The sequence below is a fragment of the Pagrus pagrus genome, assembly GCF_965226575.1.
Source record: "Pagrus pagrus genome assembly, chromosome: 2".
Lineage (NCBI taxonomy): Eukaryota > Metazoa > Chordata > Actinopteri > Spariformes > Sparidae > Pagrus > Pagrus pagrus.
Genome location: NC_140186.1, coordinates 12,838,220 through 12,862,440, shown reverse-complemented (window position 1 = coordinate 12,862,440; position 24,221 = coordinate 12,838,220). Strand labels below are relative to the sequence as shown.

Genomic DNA, 24,221 nt, shown 5'->3' with positions numbered 1-24,221 from the left:
ATAGAAACAAAATTCTCACCTTCGTTATTGAAATTCAAGTACAGGAATGGGGCACAAAGTGAATCCAAACCTGAAAAGAAGAAAAAAAAAATCAAAACAGTTGTCAATACAAGTTTACTTTACCTGCAACTGAGGAAGTAGAAATCAAGATGTGACATGATCACCATCTAGTGTTCGATCATGTTTAGTACAATAAGGAAAAGTGCAAATGAAGGAGAGAGATTAAACTGAGAACCAAAAAAGGAAAATGACACGAGAGTGAGACAGTTGAAGTAATTGACAGGGCGGAGAGACTAACCCTGCCAGTAGACCAGGTCAGGGTGGGAGACCACCCAGGCTTTCAACACACGCCTGAACTTGATGTGGCCCTGAGGAGACGACAGCAGCTCATCGTACTGATGGCAGCGTGGGATGTCCACCTCGATCTGTAAACGTGCACAGAGAGGAACCCTAGAAAAACTTGTAAAAATCGACCTGACATTTTACTGCTGTCTAGTCTTAGACAAATATGTTACCTGTCTGTCTGTTGGTATGGGCGTGTCCTTGTCAATGCTCTCATATTTGGCTTGAATATCTCCCTGTGCAATAAAAAGAAAAAAGAAAGATAAGTGTCCGACAGAATGCTAAAACTGCACCTTTTGACATTTTTGTAATGGAGAAACTGACTTTTGCTTTGAGACGCATTACAGGCATGTTTGCTAATGTTGGAAAGGTTGGATTAGGTTGATCAACCCATATAGACGAGATTTCAAGTCAAAGATCAGTTATATTGTAACCCCTGGTTCTCTGCTACAGTGCAGACACTCTTTTGGGCTCTTTGTTTGAATATTTGTTTTGTTCTGTTTGGTTTTAAATACAAAAAAATGCTTTGCATCTGTTGACTTTCTACTCGAATAAAAAGACACTTGATAATAACTGTACATTAATAAATAGTCAATTTATAGTAAATTAAACATTAGTCACCGTATAGTTATTTGACTGTTAAAAAACAACGAAAAACCATTTATTAAGCAATTGTAACGGCTTATAAAACATGGGTTGCAACTTTATAATGGGTATCCAATAATGTTTATAGATGAACTACTATTTACAAAGTATTATAAACATCAGTTGCAACTTGACAATAAACAGATGCTTAATGAATGGTTTGTAAAGCATTTCATTGTTTGTTAACAGTTAAATAACCATTTACTTAAGTGTAATTTACGATCATATTTCCATTTATTATAATGGTTATTATATAGTGTTACCAAACTGCACCTTTTAATGTCCACAGTAGAATTTTATAATTTCCTTTACAAAGTATGAGGCTACAGCATCAGTTATTCTTAACATCCTTTTTTCAGTCGTTAGTCACAAGGGATCATAGGAATCTATATTTCCATGTGTTTTTTTTTTTAATTATAAAATGAGTAACCTCATGTGACTAATGACTAAATATAGTATGATGCAGAAATGGGTAACACTTTGTAATAACCATCATTAATAAATGGTAAATGTATTAAACCTAAGTTAATAATAATTCCATTCTTAACGAACAATAAAATGCTTTATTAAGCAATTGTTTACTGTTAAGTTGAACCTGATTTTTCTTCTTTTTTGATACTGATACTAGTTTATAATACTTTGTAAATGGTTAATGAATACTGTGTAGTTCATCTATAAACATTATTTGGATGACCATTGTTTAACTGATGTTTATAAACCTTTACAATTACTTTATAAATAAAACATTTAATTATGTGTTAAGAGCAAACAAAGTATTGACTAAAGTGTAACTAACTATACATTGACCATTTAATAAGGATGATTACTATCCATAAAAAACAACAATAAATAATAAAAATAATTCAATAATAATGGCTTTTTATCAAAAACTACAGAGTTATTATATCAAATGGTTGCTACTGGTGGATTCAGAACTTTAGTTTCAATAATAGGAGTTTTGATCCACATGGTCAGTCTGATTTGTAGCATGTCAGATTAATGTTAAACTTATTTTTGTGATTTTTTTGTTTCTTAAAAGAAAATCAACTTTTTCTACCAATCAGGGCATGATGAATATGTGAAATCAATCATTTTGGCATGGTCAAATGTCTTGACACTTCTGAGCTCAAACAGAAACATTTCAGTGAGGGTTTTCCTTAACATACCATATTTAGTCGTTTATCATTAATGGGTTAATAAAGGACTACAATTTCTCTTGTACCTCAATGCCCAGCAGTGCTGCCCAGGCCAGGCCTCGAACAAGGGGAGGAATATCCACTCTGGCCTCTTTCCACACCAGATTCTTCTTGTAAGGATAGGCCTGACGACAAAACATTAAATCATCGTGTTATCAATTTTTATTCAACAACAACCTGTTTAAATGATAATTATTACAAATCAGGGAAATAACAACCATCAGGCTCTGACATATTCAGGTACTCTGTCTAATTGAAAGATATGTTCATGTGTGTAGCTTCACATGAGTGTGTTCACAAGTGTGAGCAACTTAAAGTATGCGTATGTATGATTGTGTGTGCAGGCCAGACCTTGAGCAGCCTGTCAAAGAGGATGATGCGGATGAGTTGGTATTCGGTGTCTCTCTCGCGGATGATGAGCGGCAGCGTGACGGTGGCCGACAGCTCATTGCTGCTGTTGGACTGGGGCAGACTTGACTGTCTGGAGGGGGGAGAAGTAAAGGGAATATGACATTACCCGAGCCAAAATAAATGATAGGGCGGTGTGAAAAATAGTGACAAGGGATGAGAGGAGGAAAGATTGCTTACTCGTCTTCCAGTAGAGGGTAATATGCTTCTCCTGCTACATCCTTCAGTCTCTGAAAAAGGAAGGGAGTTGAAAAGGTGCCTTTTGAAAATGCTCTGTTTGTCACTATCATGGATCAACGGTGTTCAAAAGCAAGGGGCACATTTAACAAACCGGAACAATAATGTGATGCATTGTTTATGCACAGTTCTAATGGCTTAAAGCTGTGGTATATTGTTTAAATGTTGTATACAGCAAATGATGGTAAAAGAGTGTCTGCATGTCTGCTGTCAAGCTTGTCATCTTACATTTCTAAGCTGGCACAGAGACAGCGTCACTGTAGTGTCATCAAGCAAGAAACTCCGGTCCCTTCCCTGGCCGAATGACTCACCATCTTCCAAGACAAAACTGAAGAAAGACAGAGTGACAAAAAGAGAGAGAGACATTTTAATCTGAAGTCTGAATATCATCTAAAACTAGCAGATGCCTTCATCTGTGCATGTGCAGGCATGTAATGTACTTGGGCAGCGTGCAGATTGGAGGTTTGGACTGTATGATCTCCTTGTTGGTAAGCTCCTTCTCAAGGTCTCCCCCCGCCAGACACCACAGATGGTACACCTCATCTATGGCCCGCTCCGACAAGTAGTCTTCATCATCGTCTTAAGACGAACACACACACAAAACAGTAAACACAGCATGCTTAATGAAAGCTAATTTAAAAATCAATTCAACTGTATGAGTTTGTATTTTGAGGTTTGACTGAGTGATTGGTGTGCATGTGGTGTGTTAGTGTGAGTGTACAGCTGCATGTAAAATTGTGTGTAGTAGGGCGAGACCTTTGCAAAGGTCACTGATGTCCTCTGGGAGGTCCAGATGTGCACAGCGCAGAGATGAAGAGAACAGGCTAACAGGCTTCTGGAAGGGTGTGTAGAGGCAGGAAACGCCATTAAACACAGGGTCTCCCAGCAGTTCAGCAGGGGTCGCCCTGGAAGATACATACAAAGAAATTATGGTCATAACCTGAAATATCCACAGACACGGAGTGTGCCTTTAATATGTAAGAACTGAGAATTTATTGAATAAAACAATTAGTTATATCAAGTCTTAAAACTGTTTATGGCAGTGTCAGGCAATTACTCGCTTCTGTTTATTTTGGTATCATTTCACTTGTTGGTTCTGGCGAGCTGGAATCCTCTCTGACGCACACGCAGCAGATATTTCATAACCTGCGTGACCAGAGTGTTTTGGAAACTGAATGGTCAATCTCCTTCAACAAGATATCCAGCAGAGACTGTATTTACCTTTTGGATGGAAGAAAAGTCAAGCATTTCCTTAATAACTCCAGAACATTCTCAGGCAGCTCCTAAATAACAAAAAAAGACTGCATTAGCTACAGTAAAGGCACAATACAGACAGTTCACATTTAAACTCACAATCATCTAAAAAAAAATAGAGATTAAGAAATTCTTACACAAAAGTACTTGGACTAGATCTGTGTGACTGAATACATTTGAACACATATAAAAAGTTAATATTGTGCCAGTATAATCTATTGGACCAAATTAAATTTATGTTTATAATTTATATGAAAGTTTCTGGGGATTGATGCTAACATACAACAACCCTTTAGCATTTACAGAACACTTAGAAACATTTATTGTTTGGGTGTTTGGGTGAAAACAAAAAGATTTCCAAGTAAGACAATGGAACAAGTATTGTTTTGGTATCAGTGCCTAAACTCAAGAGTTGTAGTACAAATACTCAAATCTTTCCAAACTGTGCTTCATTAATACAACTGTGTTTTTTAAAACATATACTGTGACGGCAGTTATGTGACCTAGTTTTCCAGTAATAGGTAATAGCTCAGTCCCTAAAAAGATACATTAAGTATTGACTAAGATTCAGGCAGCCAAAGATTAATGCTTTACCTTAATTGTATCCAGGCAACCATGTTCCTCAGCAAGGACAGTGACAATATCATCCATGCAACCTGAAAATGACGAACAGTATCACAGTGTAAGCCTAATTGAGCTTTAGAGGATATTTGCTCAGTACTTCCAATAAGAGCGTCCTTTTCACTTACCCAAGGTTAGAATGAATTTCAATCTCTCACTTATATCAATATTCTGCAGCAGTCGTCTGCCCTGTAATAGATTCAGTGTCAGAATTAAAGGTGAAATTTGAGCGAAACCCAAACAGCATCGAAAAAAGTCTCGTATGAATGACTTCTTCTTCTTTGAGGAGGTTGATGAAGGATTCTTACTGCACACAATTCAAAGAGCAAAACCCCAAGAGACCAGACGTCGGTCTTGGGTCCTGAGGGCAGGGGAGCTTCATCATGGGAAGAGTCACTGGGGTGGAAGGAGCCTTGAGCAATCACCTCTGGAGCAAGGTATGATGGGTACCTGGGGCGATGATCACAGAGCAGATAGGCACATCACTCTGTCAGCCTCTAAATAACATTTGTTGTCGACAGCTCGTACAGATGTTTATCTGTGAGGTTTTCATTTCTTTGTGATCTTTGTTTAGTTTCTGTTTTCCCTTTCCATACTATGAAATACATGTGGAACTCTATGTAAAGTGATAAAATTCTGAATGTTTTCAACTACAATTATTACATATGGCACCTTTAAGAGTAACCTGTATAGCTGTTTGACGGTTACATTTATTACTTTTTCCATCCAGATGTTTTATTGAAAGTCATGGGTATCTGCCATCATTCCTCTTTTCAATCTGCGAAAGGATATTACACAGAGAAACTTGGTAGAACACAAAGGCCTTTGGATTAGGATAAAAGTCCAATGATTTGTTACAGTTCCTGAACCAGGAAGCTGTTTTGATGCCCCAAAACCTGTTTTCGATGAAAAAAGATGGCCCATTATGCATCAATGTTATGGTCAATTGGCTTTTTTATGAGTCAACTAACAGCAAACAGATACAAGGAAACCTTTGACCCTGAACAGACAGCTCACATAGCTCAGTCCCACCAGTTGAAGAGTTCCAGAGAAGCCCTAATGGACCGTTCTCTGTGATGAATGAGGAGAAAAAGACGTACCCAATGGGAAAATCTACATCGGCTCCATGATCAGTCATGTGATAAAGGCCAAACTTTGCCAGCTTGACATTCCCCTACAAAGAAAAAAGCTATCTTTGAGTGACAGCATTACATTTTAAAAAATCATTTCATTGTCTTGACTGACATACATAAAACAGCTCATTTTTACCTTGCAGTCCATGAGCACATTGTGTGCGCTGAGGGCTCTGTGCACCATGCCGTGTTTGTTCATGAACTCAAGACCTTCAAGGACCTCATAGGCTATCTGCAGCACTTTCTCTGGGCTAACACAGACACAAACACAACAATGTGTCAACCTATTTTGATGGTCAAATGGATAAAGAATGTATCTACACTATCAACACTTCAGAAAGAAATCGTCCAATACACTGAAGTTATTATGCAAACCCAACGTTGGCCAGTAGATGGCAAGGTTAATGCATAGTATTTGTCTGCTCATCATACACAGTATCAACAGTACAAGGTTAAGCGATAACTTCTCACCAGTGCAAGTGAAAGGAGAAAACAGCAATGAGTTTCATCACATATACTCTAAATACTTCTGAAAATGAATGAGGATTATTAATGATAATCTCACCTGGCTGTTTTCCCCTGTTTTTGGAAGTCACTCAAACTGCTTTCATAGTGTTCAGCAACAACTATCAGCCGTTCTATAGAGCAAGAAGAAGAAACCAAACGAAAAAAGATATCCAACTGAGTTAGCGATCATTTATTGATGCTTCATCATTCATTATGGGTAAGCATGTATTTATGCTGCACCTATACAATAGAAAGTGTGGTGAAAAAGCACACCTGTTTCTAATTAAAATCTAACAAAGTTGATGCATTTTTTCATTCAAGATTTTAAAAAAATAATAATGTTTTGATGTTCTTCGACTTCGATATTATGTAATGCTGTCCAAAACAATAGCTGTCTGAGAAACACTGTGTCAAAGAGAAGTGAATTCAACTACAGCACATTACAGTGTTTCCACCAGAGGAATTTTTCCAAGGTATCAATAACCTTTTACCAGAGCAGCAAGGGACTAAATTTAGTTGCTGTGCATTAATTTCAGATTGTAAAAACATCCCGTCCTCCTGGAGTAATACTTTCTGAACCTTAAGGATCTTTATTGGTGGAGTTTGCAGGGCTGATCATCATTGAGTCAAATACTGTAGGGCTGCATGTGCAGTATGGTAAAAAAAAATCATGTTGGGATTAGTTTGGCAGATATTCAGATTGTGAAATGATTCCAATCAGTGGGACTGATCAGTTTTGCATCACAGTTTTAATTTTCAATTTTTTCATGTGACGGTTTTTGGGGTCTGTACCTATCAAACATGTCTTCTTACATAAGGAGAATATATATATTATATATACTATATATGTTATGTATATTATATGTGTTTTGCCACACCTTTGACCTTTATCAAAAACAATTGTGGCTTCTGTGATTTGGATATTGTCTTTGAATATACTGTGATTAAGAAAATATTTTAATTTTCATTGTGCAACCTTAGAATGAAATAGCAGCTTAAAAGGCTCCAGTTTTTGTTGTTGATGTTGTTGTGTTGGTCTACAATAAAATGTGGTTATACACGATGTCATTGTGCTCACCACTAGTGAAAACTGTGAAATGCATTTTGTCATCTTTTAACATTAGAACTGGACATAAATCAAAGCAAACATGGAACAAGAAGATGAAACAAGACGACTGTCATCAATTTAGTTTGTGTTGTTGTGTTGGTCTACAATAAAATGCAGTTCTACACAATGTTATTGTGCTCACCACTAGTGAAAACTGTGAAAAGCATTTTGTCATCATTTAACATCAGAATTGGACACAAATCACAACAAACATGGAACAACAAGATGAAACAAGACAACTGTCATCAATTTAGAAAGTTAATAATGGTTTATCTTGATAAAGATGCCCAAAACAAAATGCCAAGTATATTTTAGATCCACTCAGTGAGGGTAGATATTAAGGACGTTTTGATGCCTCTTCACTCTGATGTTTTCTTTTTACTGCTAATTATCTTGTGTGGCCTGCCCTCTTCCAGGTCACCACGGTGGAGAGGAGGTCATGTGGCTCGGGCACCACTTGGCGATGCCTCGGCATGCTCAGTCTTCTTCCTGGATCCATACACCTTACATATATATATATATATACGATATTTATTGCATGTCTGTCCGTCCTTGGGAGGGATCTCTCCCTTACGGCTCTTCCTGAGGTTTCTTCTATCTTACTGTAAAGCCCACTGAGGCAATGTGATTGTGATTTGCGCCGGCTATACAGATAAAATTGATTTGATTTGACGTTAGGTGAAAACTAAATAAAATATTGAAATGGGAGGACAGGATATACAACATGATAAGACCCCTTTTGAAAGAGCAAGACAGAAATCATACCGTGTTTCCCTCTGGAGATGTCCACATACTGACAGAGTCTGGGGTGAGTGACAGTCTTGAGGATCTGGAAGCGTCCCAGGATTTTGATAGAGTTGGGGGTCAGAGGGAGGCCATTGCTCCCACAGACATCATGAGGGAGAGCTGAGGCAAAGAAGGTGAAGGCCCCCAGCTCGGCATCTTTCAGGGGCCTCATCTTGTCACTGGCGGGAGGCACTGATGATGGGAAAAGAGTCTTCAATATAATGTATAAATGTATGACTGCGAATGACAGGAACATTGTAATAATCAGCATATTATCGTATAGTGACAGCCACTTTCTCATGTATGCCAGTCTGTGTTGGCCAGGGATTAAAAACAAGAACTAAATGTTAACTGCTTAGCCACAGTTACATCTGGCTGAGACAAAGACCAAATGACAGGTTGACACTGTCATTGTACATACAACATATTTACACCATATAGTTGTAGCTACATTAACTTCTGAAACAACATACAGAGTGTTAGTGTGCACAGTGATGCTGCAGTTAAACCCACTGTGTGTGTTTGTGTAGCTAAGTTATGAAAATAACTGCCTTATTGTTCCGGGTAGGAAACCAAAGATTTAATGTGCATTATATTTATAAAAAACTGTTTCTACTCACGCTTAATGGGAAGGCTGTACGGTCATGTCGACTCAGTGAATTTGAAATTGTGGATAAAAGATATGTTTGAAATAAATTCCTTTCCTGCCTCTGCGATGTGATGGGAACAGCTGAGTGAACGTGACCGACGACGTTGTTTTTGTGCGACACAGTGTTTCATCGAAAACACTTTTTTAATAATATAACTACGAAATGCGGAGCTTACATTAAACAAAACTGGTTCAAATCCTCAACAAAATCGTCGTTGGATTTATTTTTCGTATTTTTTGTGGAGTTAGTTTGTCTTTATCGTAATTACACACAGGCAATATCCGTTGCCTCCTTGTAGTATCCGATCTATAGAACATGTGGCTAGCTAATGCTAACGCAGAATTGACAGGCTCGCTTCACTTCCGTATGGTGTAGCGATCTAGCCGCGGGGTCCTGAACCAGCCTCTCTGCGGGTGACTGCTAGCTGCCTGTCTGTCAGCTAGCCGGGCTTACGTTAGCAGCTGTCAAGGCTTCAGTGCTCCCTGAAACGTGTTTGGGGGGAGCTGCCCAGAGTCCATGTAAGTTTCACAAACCTCTGTTATATTTTACTGCTTTAACTAACGAATGGCGAGCCGTTAATAGCATCTAACCAACCGTCGAACTATTAGCATAGCAGTGCTAGCTACGTGATAGTTAGCCAGAAGGCAAGTTGATTTCTGTTGTCTCTGTGTAGTCGAAGATACTCTGGTGAGCTGAACCGGCTAATAGCTGACTTATTTTTGACTGACTAGCTAACTAACTAACGCTGAGTGCACATTCTTGAGCAATCCATTCTCAGCAATATGCATTTAGTTTATTATAATTCTGTGATTAACACTACATCCAGTATGAAATAAGGTAATTGTTGTTTGACAATGTGTATTGCAAGTAATTGCATCATTTAGTCTCAGTTTCATTGTCGAGCTATAGGTAGTAACTGGGCTGCAACCAGCTGTCACTTTCATTTTTGATGAAGGGAGTATGTCACAGTCAGTATTTATAAATATGTGTGTACTTGTGGGTTTTTTTTCTGTGCATCCCAATCCATAACAACTCATTTGGTGGTCGAGAAAAACACAAGATATCAAGCAAATCCTCACATTTGAGGGTATTATAGTATTTATTATTATTCATAAATTAGATGGCTTATCAATAACACTGTATCCTGCATGTTGGCTTCAAGTATTCACAAAATAAAACTTACAGATGTGATAGATATGTCACAGAAAAAACAATCAAGTGAAACACTAAAATATCCCTAACTGATTTTGAGTAGTGTATGTTTTTAAATGGCCTTCAATTAAGAAACATATCGAATGTCACTTTGGGCCCATAATGTCATTTTGTACTCAACATTCAATCATCATAGCAGAAACGTAACTTACACATCATCAAAGAAATTTAAAACAAGTGGTGCATGCAGCCGTAAGCATAATAACAAATGATGAAAACAAGTGATAATACAGCCATGATTATGAGAGTCTCACTGTTTCTGCTTCATCATATTCCCAGCTGTTTTCTATGCAGATCGCACTTGGTGTTTTAGGGTTTGTACTGTTGTACGAACCTCAGATTGTTTATTCTTGGCAATGCATTACATTTAAACTATTGTCACGAAATATCGTAGATATAGATGATAAAATTCTCGCTGGCATGTTGTAATCAAATGTACTACTGCATTGTTAGACTCTCAACTATTACTCTGTTTGTTTCTCATTTTTTATACTCCGTTATATGTAAAAAAAAATTTGCACGTGCATTCTTAAACTACTTAAAGGCAGCGATGTGGACTCAAGTCACTGTGACTTGGACTGCGTCAACTCAAGTCAGTGTTTTATGGACTTGCAGTTTGACTAGACAGTAAATAAATGACTTGAGACTCAACTTGGACCAAATGACGTGCAACTTGAGCCTTGAACCAAATTACTTTAGTCACATTTCTACTTAAAGGGCAAAAATGAGAAAGAAGGGCACATATTTCTCCTGAAATCCAGTGACTGCATCTGGTGCAGAAGGCCGTTATGGTTGCTTTTCACTCAAAATGTGTAGGTCCCTTTAATGCCTTCAGGTGGTGCTGGCATACTGCACTCTCTTTTCATTTATAAATGGTCTGGTTAGCAGACAGGTAGGGGAATTATCCTCCTACAGTATATTTTTACTGTGGGAATGAAGCATGAAAAGAGGAAACGCTTGTCTCCTGGTGGGTCTGCTCACACACCACCACCGTAGAGAGAGCTGGTGGTTAAATGTAACCGAATTAAACATTTGATTCAAACCACCTGTGTAGCCTTGTGTATGTCTTGGAAGCATTATCTTTGGTACTTTCATTTAAAATATATGAAGACATAAATGTTTACGTGGACAACTGTATGAATCAGCAAACCAGACTAAAGCTATTTTTAGGAGATTGATAAGAGTCAGATGCCTTGAGCAGCTGTCCCCAGTTTAGCAAAGTTAACCTGCTAAATATATACAGTAACAAATCAGGAGATGAGTCAAAGATGTTTTTATTTCCATGTAGTGAAAGCTGATCGATTAGAAATCCTGAAGGGCAGTGGGAGTCCATTGTTAACACATTTGAAATCCAAAGCTGAAATGACCCCTTCATGTCTTTACGCTGCTGACCATACCTCGGGCCCAGGACCGTTTTTCAGAGGTTATCCAAATGAGATCAGCCTTTTTGTGGCTCTTGCTATTACTCCACCACTGGTCCTGTTTAAATCAATTCAGTTTCTCTAAAAACAATGCTTTGATCCTTGATTTTATCAACTCCAGCTCTTTTGTGTTTCTAATTTCCTCATCCCCCAACATTTTGTTTTCATCTCGGGCCAGCTGTTGTTTTCCAGCGCCTCCCTGTAATGTGTGTAAGAAGTTTTCTTCTCCATGCCTCAGCCTTGCCTTGTAAAAATCCTTCTTTTCCTCTTTCTTAAAGAAGTGATCTGGCAAGCTCAACATGATAAAGAAACATTAGCCAAAACTGGTGTCCAGTTGTGTTTTGGTTGAGTTGCCCAAGAGTGGCTGATCCCTTTTTGAACTTGATCTCCAAAGCTGAATGCGCATTAATGCTGGTGCTAAATATGGTTTAAAGGATTTATTTACCAGTTCTTACTATGAAAGACAGATTGGAGTTAATTCAAGACATTGGCTTGCCAAAGTTTACTTGTTGAAATGTTGCAGTAAACTTTAAAATTTGGTTTGGACTCGATTTGCTGTCTGTATTTTTATTAAAAACTGGCCAACTTTGAAATCCCATTAGCACAGTGTTTATACCTTCTGGGGCGCACACCAGGGACAAATGTCAGATATTGCGATATGGCATCCACAATACCTAAATCTTGATTAAGGAATATACAAAATTACCTATGAACCAGTTGAAACTCTGCCACTACATTATGTTGTTACACAACAAAGTAAAATCCCTGTACAATGTAGTGCCATCCTATAGTACAGCACTGCAACACACAGTGTTTTAGCTGAGAGTCAAAGAGGAGTTTACTTGACCCTGTGGTCATTTCGGAGGCTGTAGTTTGTGGTGGCGTTGTAGTGGAATGCAAACCTTGTAACTCCAAACATTTATCTTTGTAGATGTTCAACATAGTACTTTAGAATACCATCTTTTTTTTTTTTCATTGCCACTGTCACTTGAGTTAACTTGAAATAACATGGAATAGAGTGACTTGCGTTGAAGTTTTCATAAACCTGCTTTTAAAAACAAAAGGAACGATGCTCTGTTGATTATAAACATTGCAGAATACAGCCCTAATATCTTGTATTTTGTAGTGTTGAGATCCCTGAATCTCTTTTTTTGTCTTTTAGGTTTTTAGCTCGCTCCTTGTTCAAGATGTCGGGTCACAATCCTTTGATGAGGCTGGAGCAGCGAGCAGCCGAGGCTGACCAGATCATAGAGTACCTGAAACAGCAGGTCCAGCTGCTAAAGGAGAAAGCCAGTAAGACACACACCCAGACACTGAAACACAAACGTAGCCTTGTAAAAAGTATATTTACCTTTATAGTGCACTTTTATGAATTATAAAGTTTCCAAATTTGTCTTCATAGGCTACCTCATTCTTTTTCAGGTGTAGTATACAATAAGTAGTGACATAATGTTGGCTGAGCAGCTGCTAACGTTCATGATTCACAGTCTCATAATTCAAAGAGTGAAATCCCTGAAGCACAACTAGCAGTTTAATGAAACCTGAGCCCTCAGTTATGGGAAAGTGTACTTGATTTACCGGAATTGTCATTCTGAGATAATTTCCCCTGATATATTTAAAGTTTGACTCATAAAAAGAGGCCAAATCAGCCAAATATATTCAGGAGAGATATTCACATTGTCATTAATTTGAAATTAATACTTTTTTTTTTTTTTAGCTTTTGGTTATTTTCAATTGAGTTCTGTCGGGCACTAGTTTAACAAAATGTCATGAATGAGTAGTTTCTATTTCTGTTGGAATTGTTTAAATGATAACGATGTTATAAATATGCCCATAATCAATCTTGAAATTATGAATAATTCCAAATGGTTGAAAAGAGAAGATATTTATCTGTAATTTAATACTGCTTTGGACTATTTTTAAATCCAAAAACTGGATTAATCGATAATTTTATAGCTTCTTTAGCTCCAAAAGAAGCACAACATAGGTTTTAGCAGTTATCATATTTTAATCAATAGTGTATTTGTACTGGTTCAGAGGCAGCTCTTAAAATGTCCTCTGGGATAGTGAAATTTCATTCCATTGCTGAGAGGTAACAAGAATCTGCCTTTCCGCAGTCGTCCAGGCCAGCGTCAGAGAAGAGAAGAAACTGATGGTGGAGAACGCCAAACTGAAGAATGACATCGAGGCACTAAAAAAACAGCTGCTGGAAAAAGAGAAGAAGAGGGGAGGTATGTTGAGTTCCCAGCAACGGCTTCCATCGTGGATCAAATGTTTGTTTGTCTTTAAAAAAGACCTTGATGTTGTTATCCTTTATACGTAGCTATAGAAGCGGTTGAGTGTGCCTGACTCTGGAACATTTGATGTCAGTTGTTGCTCATTAAAGCATTGTTTGGTTTGTGCGATCAATGATAACATCTTGAGCATTCTCGCCTCAGCCCAATATAACCAGATCTTTTTTTGTTTTTGTTATGAGCAAGTGCTTCAAGAATCCACATTAGAGTAAGGGGGACAACGTGTCTGTCAACTTTTTGTGCGTCTGACATACATTGACATTCAAGGGCAAACGGCTTCACACACACACATTTAATGTTTTCCAGAAAGACGCTGCAGGGATAAAGGGGCACTGGAAGAAATAAGCTATTTAACCTTATTCAAAATAGCTCCGTATGTTGGTGTTGGAACGTTGAAGGAATGTGTTCCAATACACCCGGGACTATGTTTTTCCACACGTTGTATCTAATTGTGATGTTTATTTTTGGGGTTTCTTTCAATGACTTTAAGGTGGCATATAATAGTTCAATCAAAACATGAGTGAAAATGAAGCTTTTTGAAAGGAATTTCAGTCGGCTTTGCTGATTTGTTATCAAGATGAGAAAAACAAACTTTTGAACGCCACGATAATTGTGCATTGAGAAAAACACGCCAAGAAACGGAGAAAAGTTGAAAATCTTGACCTCCACTGGCTCCTTCAAATTGTATTGTGCAGACCAGTGCTGTGAAAACCCACCGTCATTTGTTGAGTCCACTCACCGTGTTGTTATGACAAGTAGTGACGACCTGAATGTTTAAAGGTCTTAATGATAACATTCAGCCCCTAAATGTGGCATGCCATCTCCCCCATCCATTACATTCACGTACAACGCCGCTGTTGTTCAAATCATCTGCCACCTTAAGTGGTTGCCAGTTTGTGCAATAGCTAACATTGCTGACGCTAGCTAAAGTTAGCTAGCAAACTTTACCCAACGTTAGCTAGCTAATGTTAGGGCATTATAGTATACTGTAGAAGTCAGTCATTATTATGCTTTTTTCCCCACAAAAAACTGGCAACTACCAAGACTGTTGATCACATGAAACACAGATGCCACGTGTGATGTAGACAGCGTTATACTATTGGTGGGTGGGATCACTACTAGAAGTCCCTTTTACATTTCAGTAGTAATTTGTTAATATATAATGTTAATAAGTGCAGCTTTAATTTAAAATTAAAGGCACAAGACAAGACACGTACAATAATTGTGAAGGTGCAACCATAAAACCTCTCTGTATGTTCATACATTATGTAATACTGGCATATTATGTGTAAAAACATGATTCTCAATGTCACAAACCTGAAGAGAGAACTTCAGGGGATGTAAAGTGTCTAAAAGGTTATTGCTCGTAATTCCAAGGTAAACTGGAATGGTCCTGATCTCAGGTCCTAACATAACATAGAATTAAGGTAATTAAAAGCATTATGGTGACGGTGGCGTGCCTGCAGACCGATGTTTGTCAGACACGGGCACTAGATTTTGTAGGAATTCAAACATCAGGCGCCTTAAATGAGGGGTTATTTTTTTCTGGAGAGTTTTTGTAGGACATTGTTCCCTCTTTTATGGCTCCATTTCCTTGTTTCCATCCCCTTGAACAATCATTTTCCCATCAAAACTGTTTGCATCAGGAGAACAGTCCTCCCACTGGGTGTGTAAATAAAGCTCCCTCTATCATTTCAGTGTATCGTGTTGATGCAACCAGCTCTGTGCGTGAAAAGGGACAACTAACAAAGTAGTGTACCTTTGTGTATTTGTACTATAAATTATCTCTTTCACGGCAATGCTGCTGTGCTCATGTCTTTTCATGCTTTCGCATTTGGGAAAGTGTGCAGAGAATATCAGCCATCAGAGAAACTAGAGTCTTTCAGATACTAACTATAATCCATTATTTAATCATTTATTTCTACTCACATTTTTTCCTTTGTCCCTGCTGTAGTGCGTGAAGTAGCAATGCCATCAGGTGACAACAGTGTTGAGTGCAATTCGAAGCCCACCACTCCCAAACCCTCTGGACCAGCACCCTCTGCCTCCCCTGCTGCTGCTGTCCAGAGCCCGCCGTCCAAAGATGAGAGCAAAAAGAAGAAGCCAGAGAAAAAAGGTAACAGCTGGAGGAAACACTATGGCACATAGCAGGCTTTTATTATGAATCCTTTGAAGTTCTCACATCCAATAAAACTGTGTTTTCAAAGCTGAAATTAAGCCTGTTTAGACATGTCATATAGTACGATTTGTGTTTCATTTTCAGTTTGTCAGTAGGACCATATTAAAGCTATAAAAGTGGCCACACACTTTAGTCTTCATCTACATTATTCTTTTTTTCCCATTACATTCTTGCGTAAGATTCCTTTTTTTCCACCAACAGTTAGATAGATGCTGCAGTCTGTTCTTCAAAAGTCACTTGACCTTCTCTTAAACATGTTTTGAATTTGAATTTCTAATATCAGGTGTTAATGGCAGTGATATCAGCCTCTTTATGGATGTCAGTTGGACATCTTCCTCAGTTGGAAGATGTTTAATGAATTTTTTTAATGGAGTTTTCTGATTTATAGTGTTGGGGACGAGTTGTTGTTGTCCAATGTCCCAAGTAATTTAATCTGATTTGAAAATGATTGAATGTTAATGTTCTGTGGAAGTACCGGATTTTAGGACCCATCATAAAACCAAAGTATCTCCATGTATCAAATATAATGCTGTTAAACTGTGACATTATGATAAGCTTAGAATACAAAACAGGAAAATCCCCACCACAGAATTTAAATTACTTTCCAGTACAGCATTTTAGATATTTGTTTTTGTTTGAGCAATGAGCAATAAGCAATCTGGCCTAACTGTCAGGCATCAATGAATCAAGTAAATTTGTCACATGTAATCATATAATGTACAGTCACTGTGAAATATACACACTGAGCTTGCGCTTTTCTGCAAGGCGGCGTTTGCCACTGGGTTGCTCATGCAGAAGTAGCCCGGCCCTCAGACATCTGGCTCTTCCGCACACTGTGGCCCAGAGACACTCAGGCAGCGTAAAGCTCCACAGGAGAAGTATAACCCAAGACGAACATCAGCCTTCTCGGTCGGGAGGGACTGCATCAGTCGAAGAGGGCAGTGTGTTTACTTGGGAAACAAAAGGGCACAATCCCATATTTTAGCAGAGCTGCTGAGCACTGGAGGAGAAGCCAGAAATGTGTTGCTACCAAGCGGACCAATCAAAGTCGTTGCGGTCTCCTCAGCTGCGACGTGTAGTTACTTTTCTGGGGAAGTGCACGTCAGGCTAAGGCATAGGGCATGCAACTACGCAGTAGCTACGCCGTATGAAAGAGCTACATTTACGCTGGACCATGAACTTGCTGGAATGTAGCAAGAGACAGTCTGCACCTGAGTGAGCTATGGTTGGCTATCTCAACATGTCCTTAGTTTGAATATGTTTTAACCTCGAAAAAGGAAAGCAAGACAGCCACTTTTAATGTATGTACAGCCCAGATTCTAACAGGTGGAAGTTGTATTGGTATCAGCAGACACCCAAATTCAGTTATGGGAATCAGGTCAGAACTGAAAAAAGTGTATTGTTGCATCTCTACTTGTAATCCGTCATAGTTCTTAAAGCTTTCATCTTTCTTCCCGTGATCCCAGTTTGCAACCTTTAGCGCTGTTCTGACTTTGACGGCTTCTGGATGTGTTTACGGAGTTTTTGATTTCAAAAGGGGAAGAAAGAAGATTTAAGACACTGACAAATTTACTTGCGTGTTTGGCATTTCTTAGATCCAGATGTAAGAGAGCTGTTAATGAGAGACATTTCTTCCTCTTGATAAGCTGTTGAACATGTTAAATTCTTTATTACTTCGGGCTTCAATGTCGCCGTGTTCCCACCTCATTTAAACACTCATCGCTTGTTATTCTGCAGACCCATGTGTAACCTTTGTGTATTCCTGGTAATGTTACATTTCTTTACTGTCATCAAAGCAGAGCATTGATTACACGGGGGAGAAATGTCGAATATCAAAGGCAGGGTTTGGAATTCATATTCTTCAGAGCTGGTGGGGGCTCAGAGGAATGATTAAAGACGTTGTGATCATTTGATCAGTGCAGTCCACTGGAATGAACGTGTGTAAGCAAATCAGGCGAGTGAAAGGTACTTTGTCTCTCGGGAGGAAGCATCTGCTATTCCGCTATGTTATTGAATCATGTAGCACTCACCGTCAGCCAGAAGTGGGTATTGGTATTATCATTTTGTCAAAGCATGTACCCCACATTTCTGGGAAGAGGTGAAAAAGTAATTTTGTTTTCCCTGATTTTGTTTTATTTACTTATGGATCACTTGAAAAGCATAACCCTGCATGCAACCCTGAGGCCTGTCATTGGTTGGCTTTGTTTTGATTTATGGGAGGAAATTAAATCAGATTCCAGACAGATGCCCAATATTGTTTCAACTATGACTTGTTTTTTATAATATCCCTTGGTAAGATACCAGTTGGTTGAAATTCGCTCGATGCTTTTCAACAAACATTTCCTATAATATCATGCACATTTGGTATAAAAGCATGAAAACTCTCACAGATGCCTTTCTTCTGCAACCCATCCTTTAACGCATGATGGAGAGCTACTGTCTGACATTTAATGCTAAAAATGCACCCGACCAAAATTCCAACACCCCACCAACATTTTATATTAGACTGCTATTGAAATAGAACAAATTATGTGCAAAGAAAAACTAAAATGATATTACATTTTTATATGAAGCGTAGAGAATAACAGTATTTCGCTTTCTTTTGTGCCAGGAGGGGAGAAAGCAGAGAAGAAGCAGGCAGCCCCCAGCCAAGAAGATGCCAAAGTGGACGTGTCTCGTCTGGACATGCGCATTGGACGTATAATCACGGCTGAGAAGCACCCAGATGCTGACAGTCTCTACGTGGAGCAGGTCGATGTGGGAGAGGCCTCTCCAAGGACAGTGGTCAGCGGGCTGGTCAAGCACATACCTCTGGACCAGGTACAGTCAAGGACGTTATAATTATACCTGGACACAGCCATGTTAGGTGAAGTCCCATTCATTTCTATGAAAGCTGCTCAGTGGTACACAAAGCCAAGATGACTGGACTTTTTTCCACATAGCTTCCTCATTGCGGGCTCATAGAGCGTGCACACTAGAGACTTCTGCCAACCAAGCCGGCTAACTTCCGGTTTAGCACCCGGCTAACTTGAATGGGGATAAAATAATTTAATCGCGCGGCTCTTCTAGACTTTCCAAATGTTATTGGACTGAATGGCTCAAATTATGACAGTTAGACGAGTCATTTTGCGAGGTTGTGAAGCTCAAAAAATTGTATCCACCGTTTTAGAGGACGCTTCTTTCACCATGTTAGCTGAATTGGCTGTGCAGCTAGTGGACATATTGTGAGCATCCATGCTTTCCTATCCATCAGATAAATGGCACTGTGATAACACAATGCCAACACAAGCAGAGCTCTATGTATCGAATGTATACAATAATGGCTCACTAGGGTCATAATAAGGATTTAGTAGTCGTAGATTTAGTTTAAAGAGATTTGCTAGGTAAACTGTGTGCTGATGGTTCTGCCTACATGTATATTGATGTTTATTTTGCTTTCATGTGGATTCATGATTTTCTGCTGGAGCAAACTAATTTGTTTGTAGAATTTAATCTCAGTGAAATGCACTAGTATTACTCTTCACATGTCTAGACACGGGAGCCTTTGTGCATTACACTTTATTACATTCTAGTGTCTTTAGACAGTGTGCATCATTTAAATGGAACCATATGCTTTGTGTGTAACAAACACTGTCTGAGTTTCTCAAAGAAAAAGGTATTATTCTGAAGAAAAAGGACTTGGAAGTGACAACAGTTTTCCCATGCACACAGACAAATATTAGACATTAGCTTCTTAAAGCAGTTGATAAAGTTGCAATAATGGCTTTTAAGGCTCAGCCTCCTCGTTGTCTGCGGTTACAAAGGCCAAACTGCTGCTGCCTTTTGTTTGTCTGTATCAGTCCATTACTCACAGAGGCAATAAATGCAAAATCAAGTTTTTTCTTGTTAGCTGTCTTATTTATATGAACCACTATCTATTTCTGTTACGCAAGGAGAAGTGAAATATCTGACGAAATGCATGATGGTTTTCATGGCAGGACTCTTGGGTGTCTGGTTATGGTATGATAAATAACAGGCACCATTTAGAAATATGAGTCTGGAACAGGCTAATCATAGAATAACTGTTAAGACAAGTGTCCACGTTGCACATTAAATATTGTTCAATCAAACGGTTTGTTTTGTAAATACTGTTACAGAATATTCACACACGTTTCCTTACTTGCCAAAACTGCAGAGAAATGAAAAATGAAAACTACTACCAACACCCTGTCAAAGCAAAACAGCATGAGTGAATCTAGATTTATGTTGCAATTTCTTCAAGGATGACCCTCAAATAAAAGTTATGATTAAATTCAGACATTCTGGCACACGTCCGCTCATGGAATGCTCAATTTCTCTTTTTCTCAGCTTTTGGCAGAAACGGCCTCTGGTCTTCTTTATAAATTTTGGTAAGCCGCAGAGGTCTCCAGGCTCGAGTTAAAGTTTTCCTGTTTGCTCACATTGGTTTATGAAATGAGGCAAACAAACCATAAACCTCGGACCTAGTAATTTTAAAGTGATTGATTGGACTTCACAATAAGTCTTAAATTCTCTGTCCTGTCCTCCTTATGTCAGTTGGGTATAATTAGTTTTTGTTCTCTTTTGTCTAAGAAATATGGGCTGTAAAAATGTACTTCATCTTCTGTCCACTGTGCAGATGCAAAACCGCATGGCAGTCCTGATGTGTAACCTGAAGCCAGCCAAGATGAGAGGAGTGGTGTCCCAGGCCATGGTCATGTGTGCCAGCTCACCAGACAAGGTCGAAATCCTTGACCCTCCAAGTGGCGCGGTACCAGGGGACAGAGTTACTTTCCAGGGCTTCCCAGGTAACCAATTTCAGTACCTTCCAAAACAGATTAATCATTAGCATACATGGTTACAATCCTATCCAACCAAACAGACACCAAACAGATGCATCCTCACTGCTAAGGAATTAAATGAAGCCTACTGGAAGAATTCCCCAGCCTAGTTTCCACAAAAGGCCTCTGACTTTAGGAAATGAAGGGTGTCGTTGAACCGCCTCACCGCCAGAAACAACACAGCAGTTTCCACATTCGGTCCCCTGAAGACACCAATCACGAGGCACTCTCAGACCCCACTCAAAGCTTTCATTAGAGGACTCATCACTTCTGTTTGGTGGTGGCTTAATGGCCTGTGACCACTGATTTGATGAACTAATCAACTCAACCTACTTTTTTTTAACTGTCCTGTTAAGTTCAACTACTGTAAACGAGTTTGGGGAAAAAATAACTCCATACCCTATTAATTATCACATTAACTAGACCATACGAGAGTCAAGGTCCATCCTGTGAGGTATTCCCATCACAGTCTCTAATGAAAGTGACCTAAAAAAAAGTCCACCGCCATCAGCCAGCGTGGTTGTGATTTAACTCTGTTTGGCTCTAAAACTCACATATTTTCAAAGCTGAATATTGGTACTGAGAAGAGGATTGGCCTTGTTAGTCATCTATTCTTTTGAGAACAATAACCATAAAGGGGAGTTCCCTATGGGAAAAAAAAGTACTGTAGGTGGATCTGCGGTCAGTACCCACAGCCCAGCTGCGTCAGCCGAGGCTTTCATTCCAGCAGTACACATGTCCCAGCCTCTCCAAAAGCTGTTTGATTCATGAGGGATCCATTTTTATGGATACCGAAATATTAAAAAGAGTCCTATTCAAACCATCATGGTTAAGCAGAGAACAGAATGAGTGGAGGATAAAGCAAAGGATTGGTGGATGGTTTGTTGTGGTGTTTAGCTCTTGTTTGTGTAGAACACCAGAGTAAAAACTGAGACAAAGAACGGAAAATAAGAGGTGAAAGAGGTTTGCATTTTTCCTAGTTTCCCTCTTTTCTCTTTGCACAGATTCAATTACAGCCAATCTCACTGCTGGTGTGAGTACATGGTTGTAATTGCCCACATTTCCCCAACTAATGGGGCCCAGCACTTCTGCTTGAAGTTAAGAATGTGCGCAAGTTGCTCATCAAAACCGCTTTCACGCTTCTGATCAAAAAACTGATTGTTGCCACTCTTGGGTTGTAAACCGGCAGAAATGGCAGCCTTGGGAAATGAAACACATTTGTGTCCTCGTACCCTGGGTCGGTTGTGAAGAGAGGGAAGAGTTGACACCAGACAGAAGCCAGCCAGTACCAGCTCTGATTTGACACAAACGCTGAGCAACATAAAAAACAAACGGCATCGTGAAATGAGAACCTCATTTAACTGTTTTCCCTGGATGCATATTTCGATTCTGAGAAGTTCGGTTTAGATGTTTTGAATTATGCCGAGGAACAACTGGCAGTTTTTAAAAGCCAGAGCTCTAATAGAACATGATAGACTAGTCGGCCTATTCACAATTCAAGTGGGAGAAATAAAAAATCAGAATTGGCCTGATAAATCACAAATATAATGGTTGGTTATTTGCTCACAATTTGTATTGGCTTCAGCTTTGTTATACAGATGGTATCAGCGTATGCTGAATATGAAGGAAAGTTGAAAGCCATCTATCAATGTGTCTTAGCATGAATATATCAAAACAGCATTTCAGCAGGGTTATACAAGGACACGACACAGCACAAAAAGTTCATAAAATGTCAGACCTGGATGCATTAATCCAGCATGTGTGATGGATGAGCAGAGGACAGAGGAGTTTCTAATGTATCAGACTGACTGCTTGATTGCAGGTGAACCAGACAAAGAGCTGAACCCCAAGAAGAAGGTGTGGGAGCAGGTTCAGCCAGACCTGCGCACAGACGGCCAGTGTGTTGCAACGTACAAGGGAGCTGCCTTTGAAGTTGCCGGCAAGGGAGTGTGCAAAGCCCAAACCATGAGCAACAGTGGAATCAAATAAAAAAATGGAACGGAGCTGCTTGAAATAGCTCAGTGTTTACCTGGCAATCATCTGCAGTGATGACGCTGATTCTGTTGAGAAACAGGATGGTGATGAATGGAAGAAAATGCTTTGAAGATGTTCAATAAAGGGATTTAAAAATGATTGTGTCCGAAGAGTCTGTCCGATCACAGTCTGCTCTACTTTGACCTCTAAAACATAAACCGATACAACTGCTTTTATTCATCAGTGTGGCACATCATCCTGATTGTGCTCTGAATTTGAGGTTTTAACACTAAAGGGTTTACTCTACTGGACTTGAGCAGGCACCACTGCTTTCCACTTCATTGAGTCCTGGGCATTTTAATTAGCAGGAGATGAAACAGGGATGTTGTGCAACAAAGCCCAACAAAAACAGATCAGGTTTTAAGTTCTTTGCAGAGGCTATTTAGACGTTACTCAGGCCCAGCTCTCCAGTGTCCTGGCCCACTGTCAGTCGCTCAATCTTGGCTCTGTGATGCCAGTGCCATGTGCTTTATTTTATTGTCCCCTTGAAAGAAAGAGTCTACCCACCTCCGGAAGTATCGGACTACACAGAAGAAAGAGACCGAGAGCTGTGCACCAGAGCCTCTAATGTTACATCAGCAGTAATTAAGGCCATCCACTGTACAAAAACATCTGTCATGGGTCGAAGCTGTCCACCCCGCACAACTTGTGCTTACTGTTCCGAGTCCTTTTCTCAGGCAATGTTAGTGTATTCTCTAGTGCTCATGCTCAACTGCACGTTTTTCTTGGATGTGTCTTATTATGGGTGTGATGGAGTAAATGAACTAATTTACTGTGAAGGAATACACACAACTTGTTCAGGATATTAATAGATTCATCAATAATAAAACACCTTTACATTGTAGTGTCACACATCTGTGAATAATAAATCCTCAAAACAGAAACAAGTGTTAAGTCACAAGCTAGCCAACTCTTAAAGCAAACCCTGCTTTATTTGACCCAAGATCATGCTACATTGAAGAAAACTTGGAAAATAAAGATTGAGACGATAAACTCATTCGGAAACTGTTCACTGAGGTATTATATCAAGTGAGAAGGAAGGTCTTTTTCTCATAAGCTTACATACAGTCAAACTTCTTTGAAATGTGGCGTTGCCCCCTCCAGGCCATTAGGAAGACTGCAGGTGTCAGACAGTTCTGTGTTGGTATTTATTTTCTGGAGAGATAGTCAGATAACTATTCTACCTTTCGGCCCGCAGATAAAGGAAGTGACCCAAGTTAGTTTCCACCTCAAATATTAAGCACCAAAAGCAGAATTGAGTGAACCCATATTGCTCATTTGTTTTTGATCTCTACCACTTACCCCCATACACATAAAATGACAATACATGTAAACCTTTGTAAGTATTTTGCAAAA

The 24,221-nt window shown here is 39.2% G+C and overlaps 2 protein-coding genes across 2 annotated transcripts in view; one reads left to right on the top strand and one right to left on the bottom strand.

Annotated features, from left to right (window-relative positions):
- Positions 1 to 9,175, bottom strand: part of tbck (TBC1 domain containing kinase) — a 47,948-nt gene extending 38,773 nt beyond the window's left edge. The window contains exons 1-18 of the mRNA XM_084377495.1: positions 8,858 to 9,175; positions 8,217 to 8,429; positions 6,402 to 6,474; positions 5,973 to 6,087; positions 5,804 to 5,877; positions 5,012 to 5,153; positions 4,832 to 4,892; positions 4,677 to 4,738; positions 4,050 to 4,111; positions 3,585 to 3,733; positions 3,269 to 3,407; positions 3,057 to 3,156; positions 2,772 to 2,821; positions 2,535 to 2,664; positions 2,210 to 2,308; positions 516 to 578; positions 299 to 425; positions 20 to 70 (exon numbers count right to left, since the gene is read on the bottom strand). Of these exons, the coding sequence (XP_084233621.1) occupies positions 20 to 70; positions 299 to 425; positions 516 to 578; positions 2,210 to 2,308; positions 2,535 to 2,664; positions 2,772 to 2,821; positions 3,057 to 3,156; positions 3,269 to 3,407; positions 3,585 to 3,733; positions 4,050 to 4,111; positions 4,677 to 4,738; positions 4,832 to 4,892; positions 5,012 to 5,153; positions 5,804 to 5,877; positions 5,973 to 6,087; positions 6,402 to 6,474; positions 8,217 to 8,409 (1,690 nt within the window). The 5' untranslated portion in view covers positions 8,410 to 8,429; positions 8,858 to 9,175. The remainder of the gene's footprint in view (positions 1 to 19; positions 71 to 298; positions 426 to 515; positions 579 to 2,209; positions 2,309 to 2,534; positions 2,665 to 2,771; positions 2,822 to 3,056; positions 3,157 to 3,268; positions 3,408 to 3,584; positions 3,734 to 4,049; positions 4,112 to 4,676; positions 4,739 to 4,831; positions 4,893 to 5,011; positions 5,154 to 5,803; positions 5,878 to 5,972; positions 6,088 to 6,401; positions 6,475 to 8,216; positions 8,430 to 8,857) is intronic.
- Positions 9,176 to 9,282: 107 nt separating this feature from the next.
- aimp1a (aminoacyl tRNA synthetase complex interacting multifunctional protein 1a) lies at positions 9,283 to 22,964 on the top strand. The gene is made up of 7 exons (XM_084377504.1): positions 9,283 to 9,405; positions 12,683 to 12,813; positions 13,638 to 13,751; positions 15,769 to 15,930; positions 18,605 to 18,813; positions 20,630 to 20,798; positions 22,654 to 22,964. Coding segments are annotated over exons 1-7 (954 nt in total). The 5' UTR covers positions 9,283 to 9,403; the 3' UTR covers positions 22,821 to 22,964.
- Positions 22,965 to 24,221: the final 1,257 nt, after the last annotated feature.

Excerpts from the sequence above, each read along its gene's own strand:
- aimp1a (XM_084377504.1), top strand. Across the intron at positions 13,752-15,768 it reads AAAAGAGAAGAAGAGGGGAG|TGCGTGAAGTAGCAATGCCA; the intron begins GTATGTTGAGTT and ends TCCCTGCTGTAG. Across the intron at positions 18,814-20,629 it reads AGCACATACCTCTGGACCAG|ATGCAAAACCGCATGGCAGT; the intron begins GTACAGTCAAGG and ends TCCACTGTGCAG.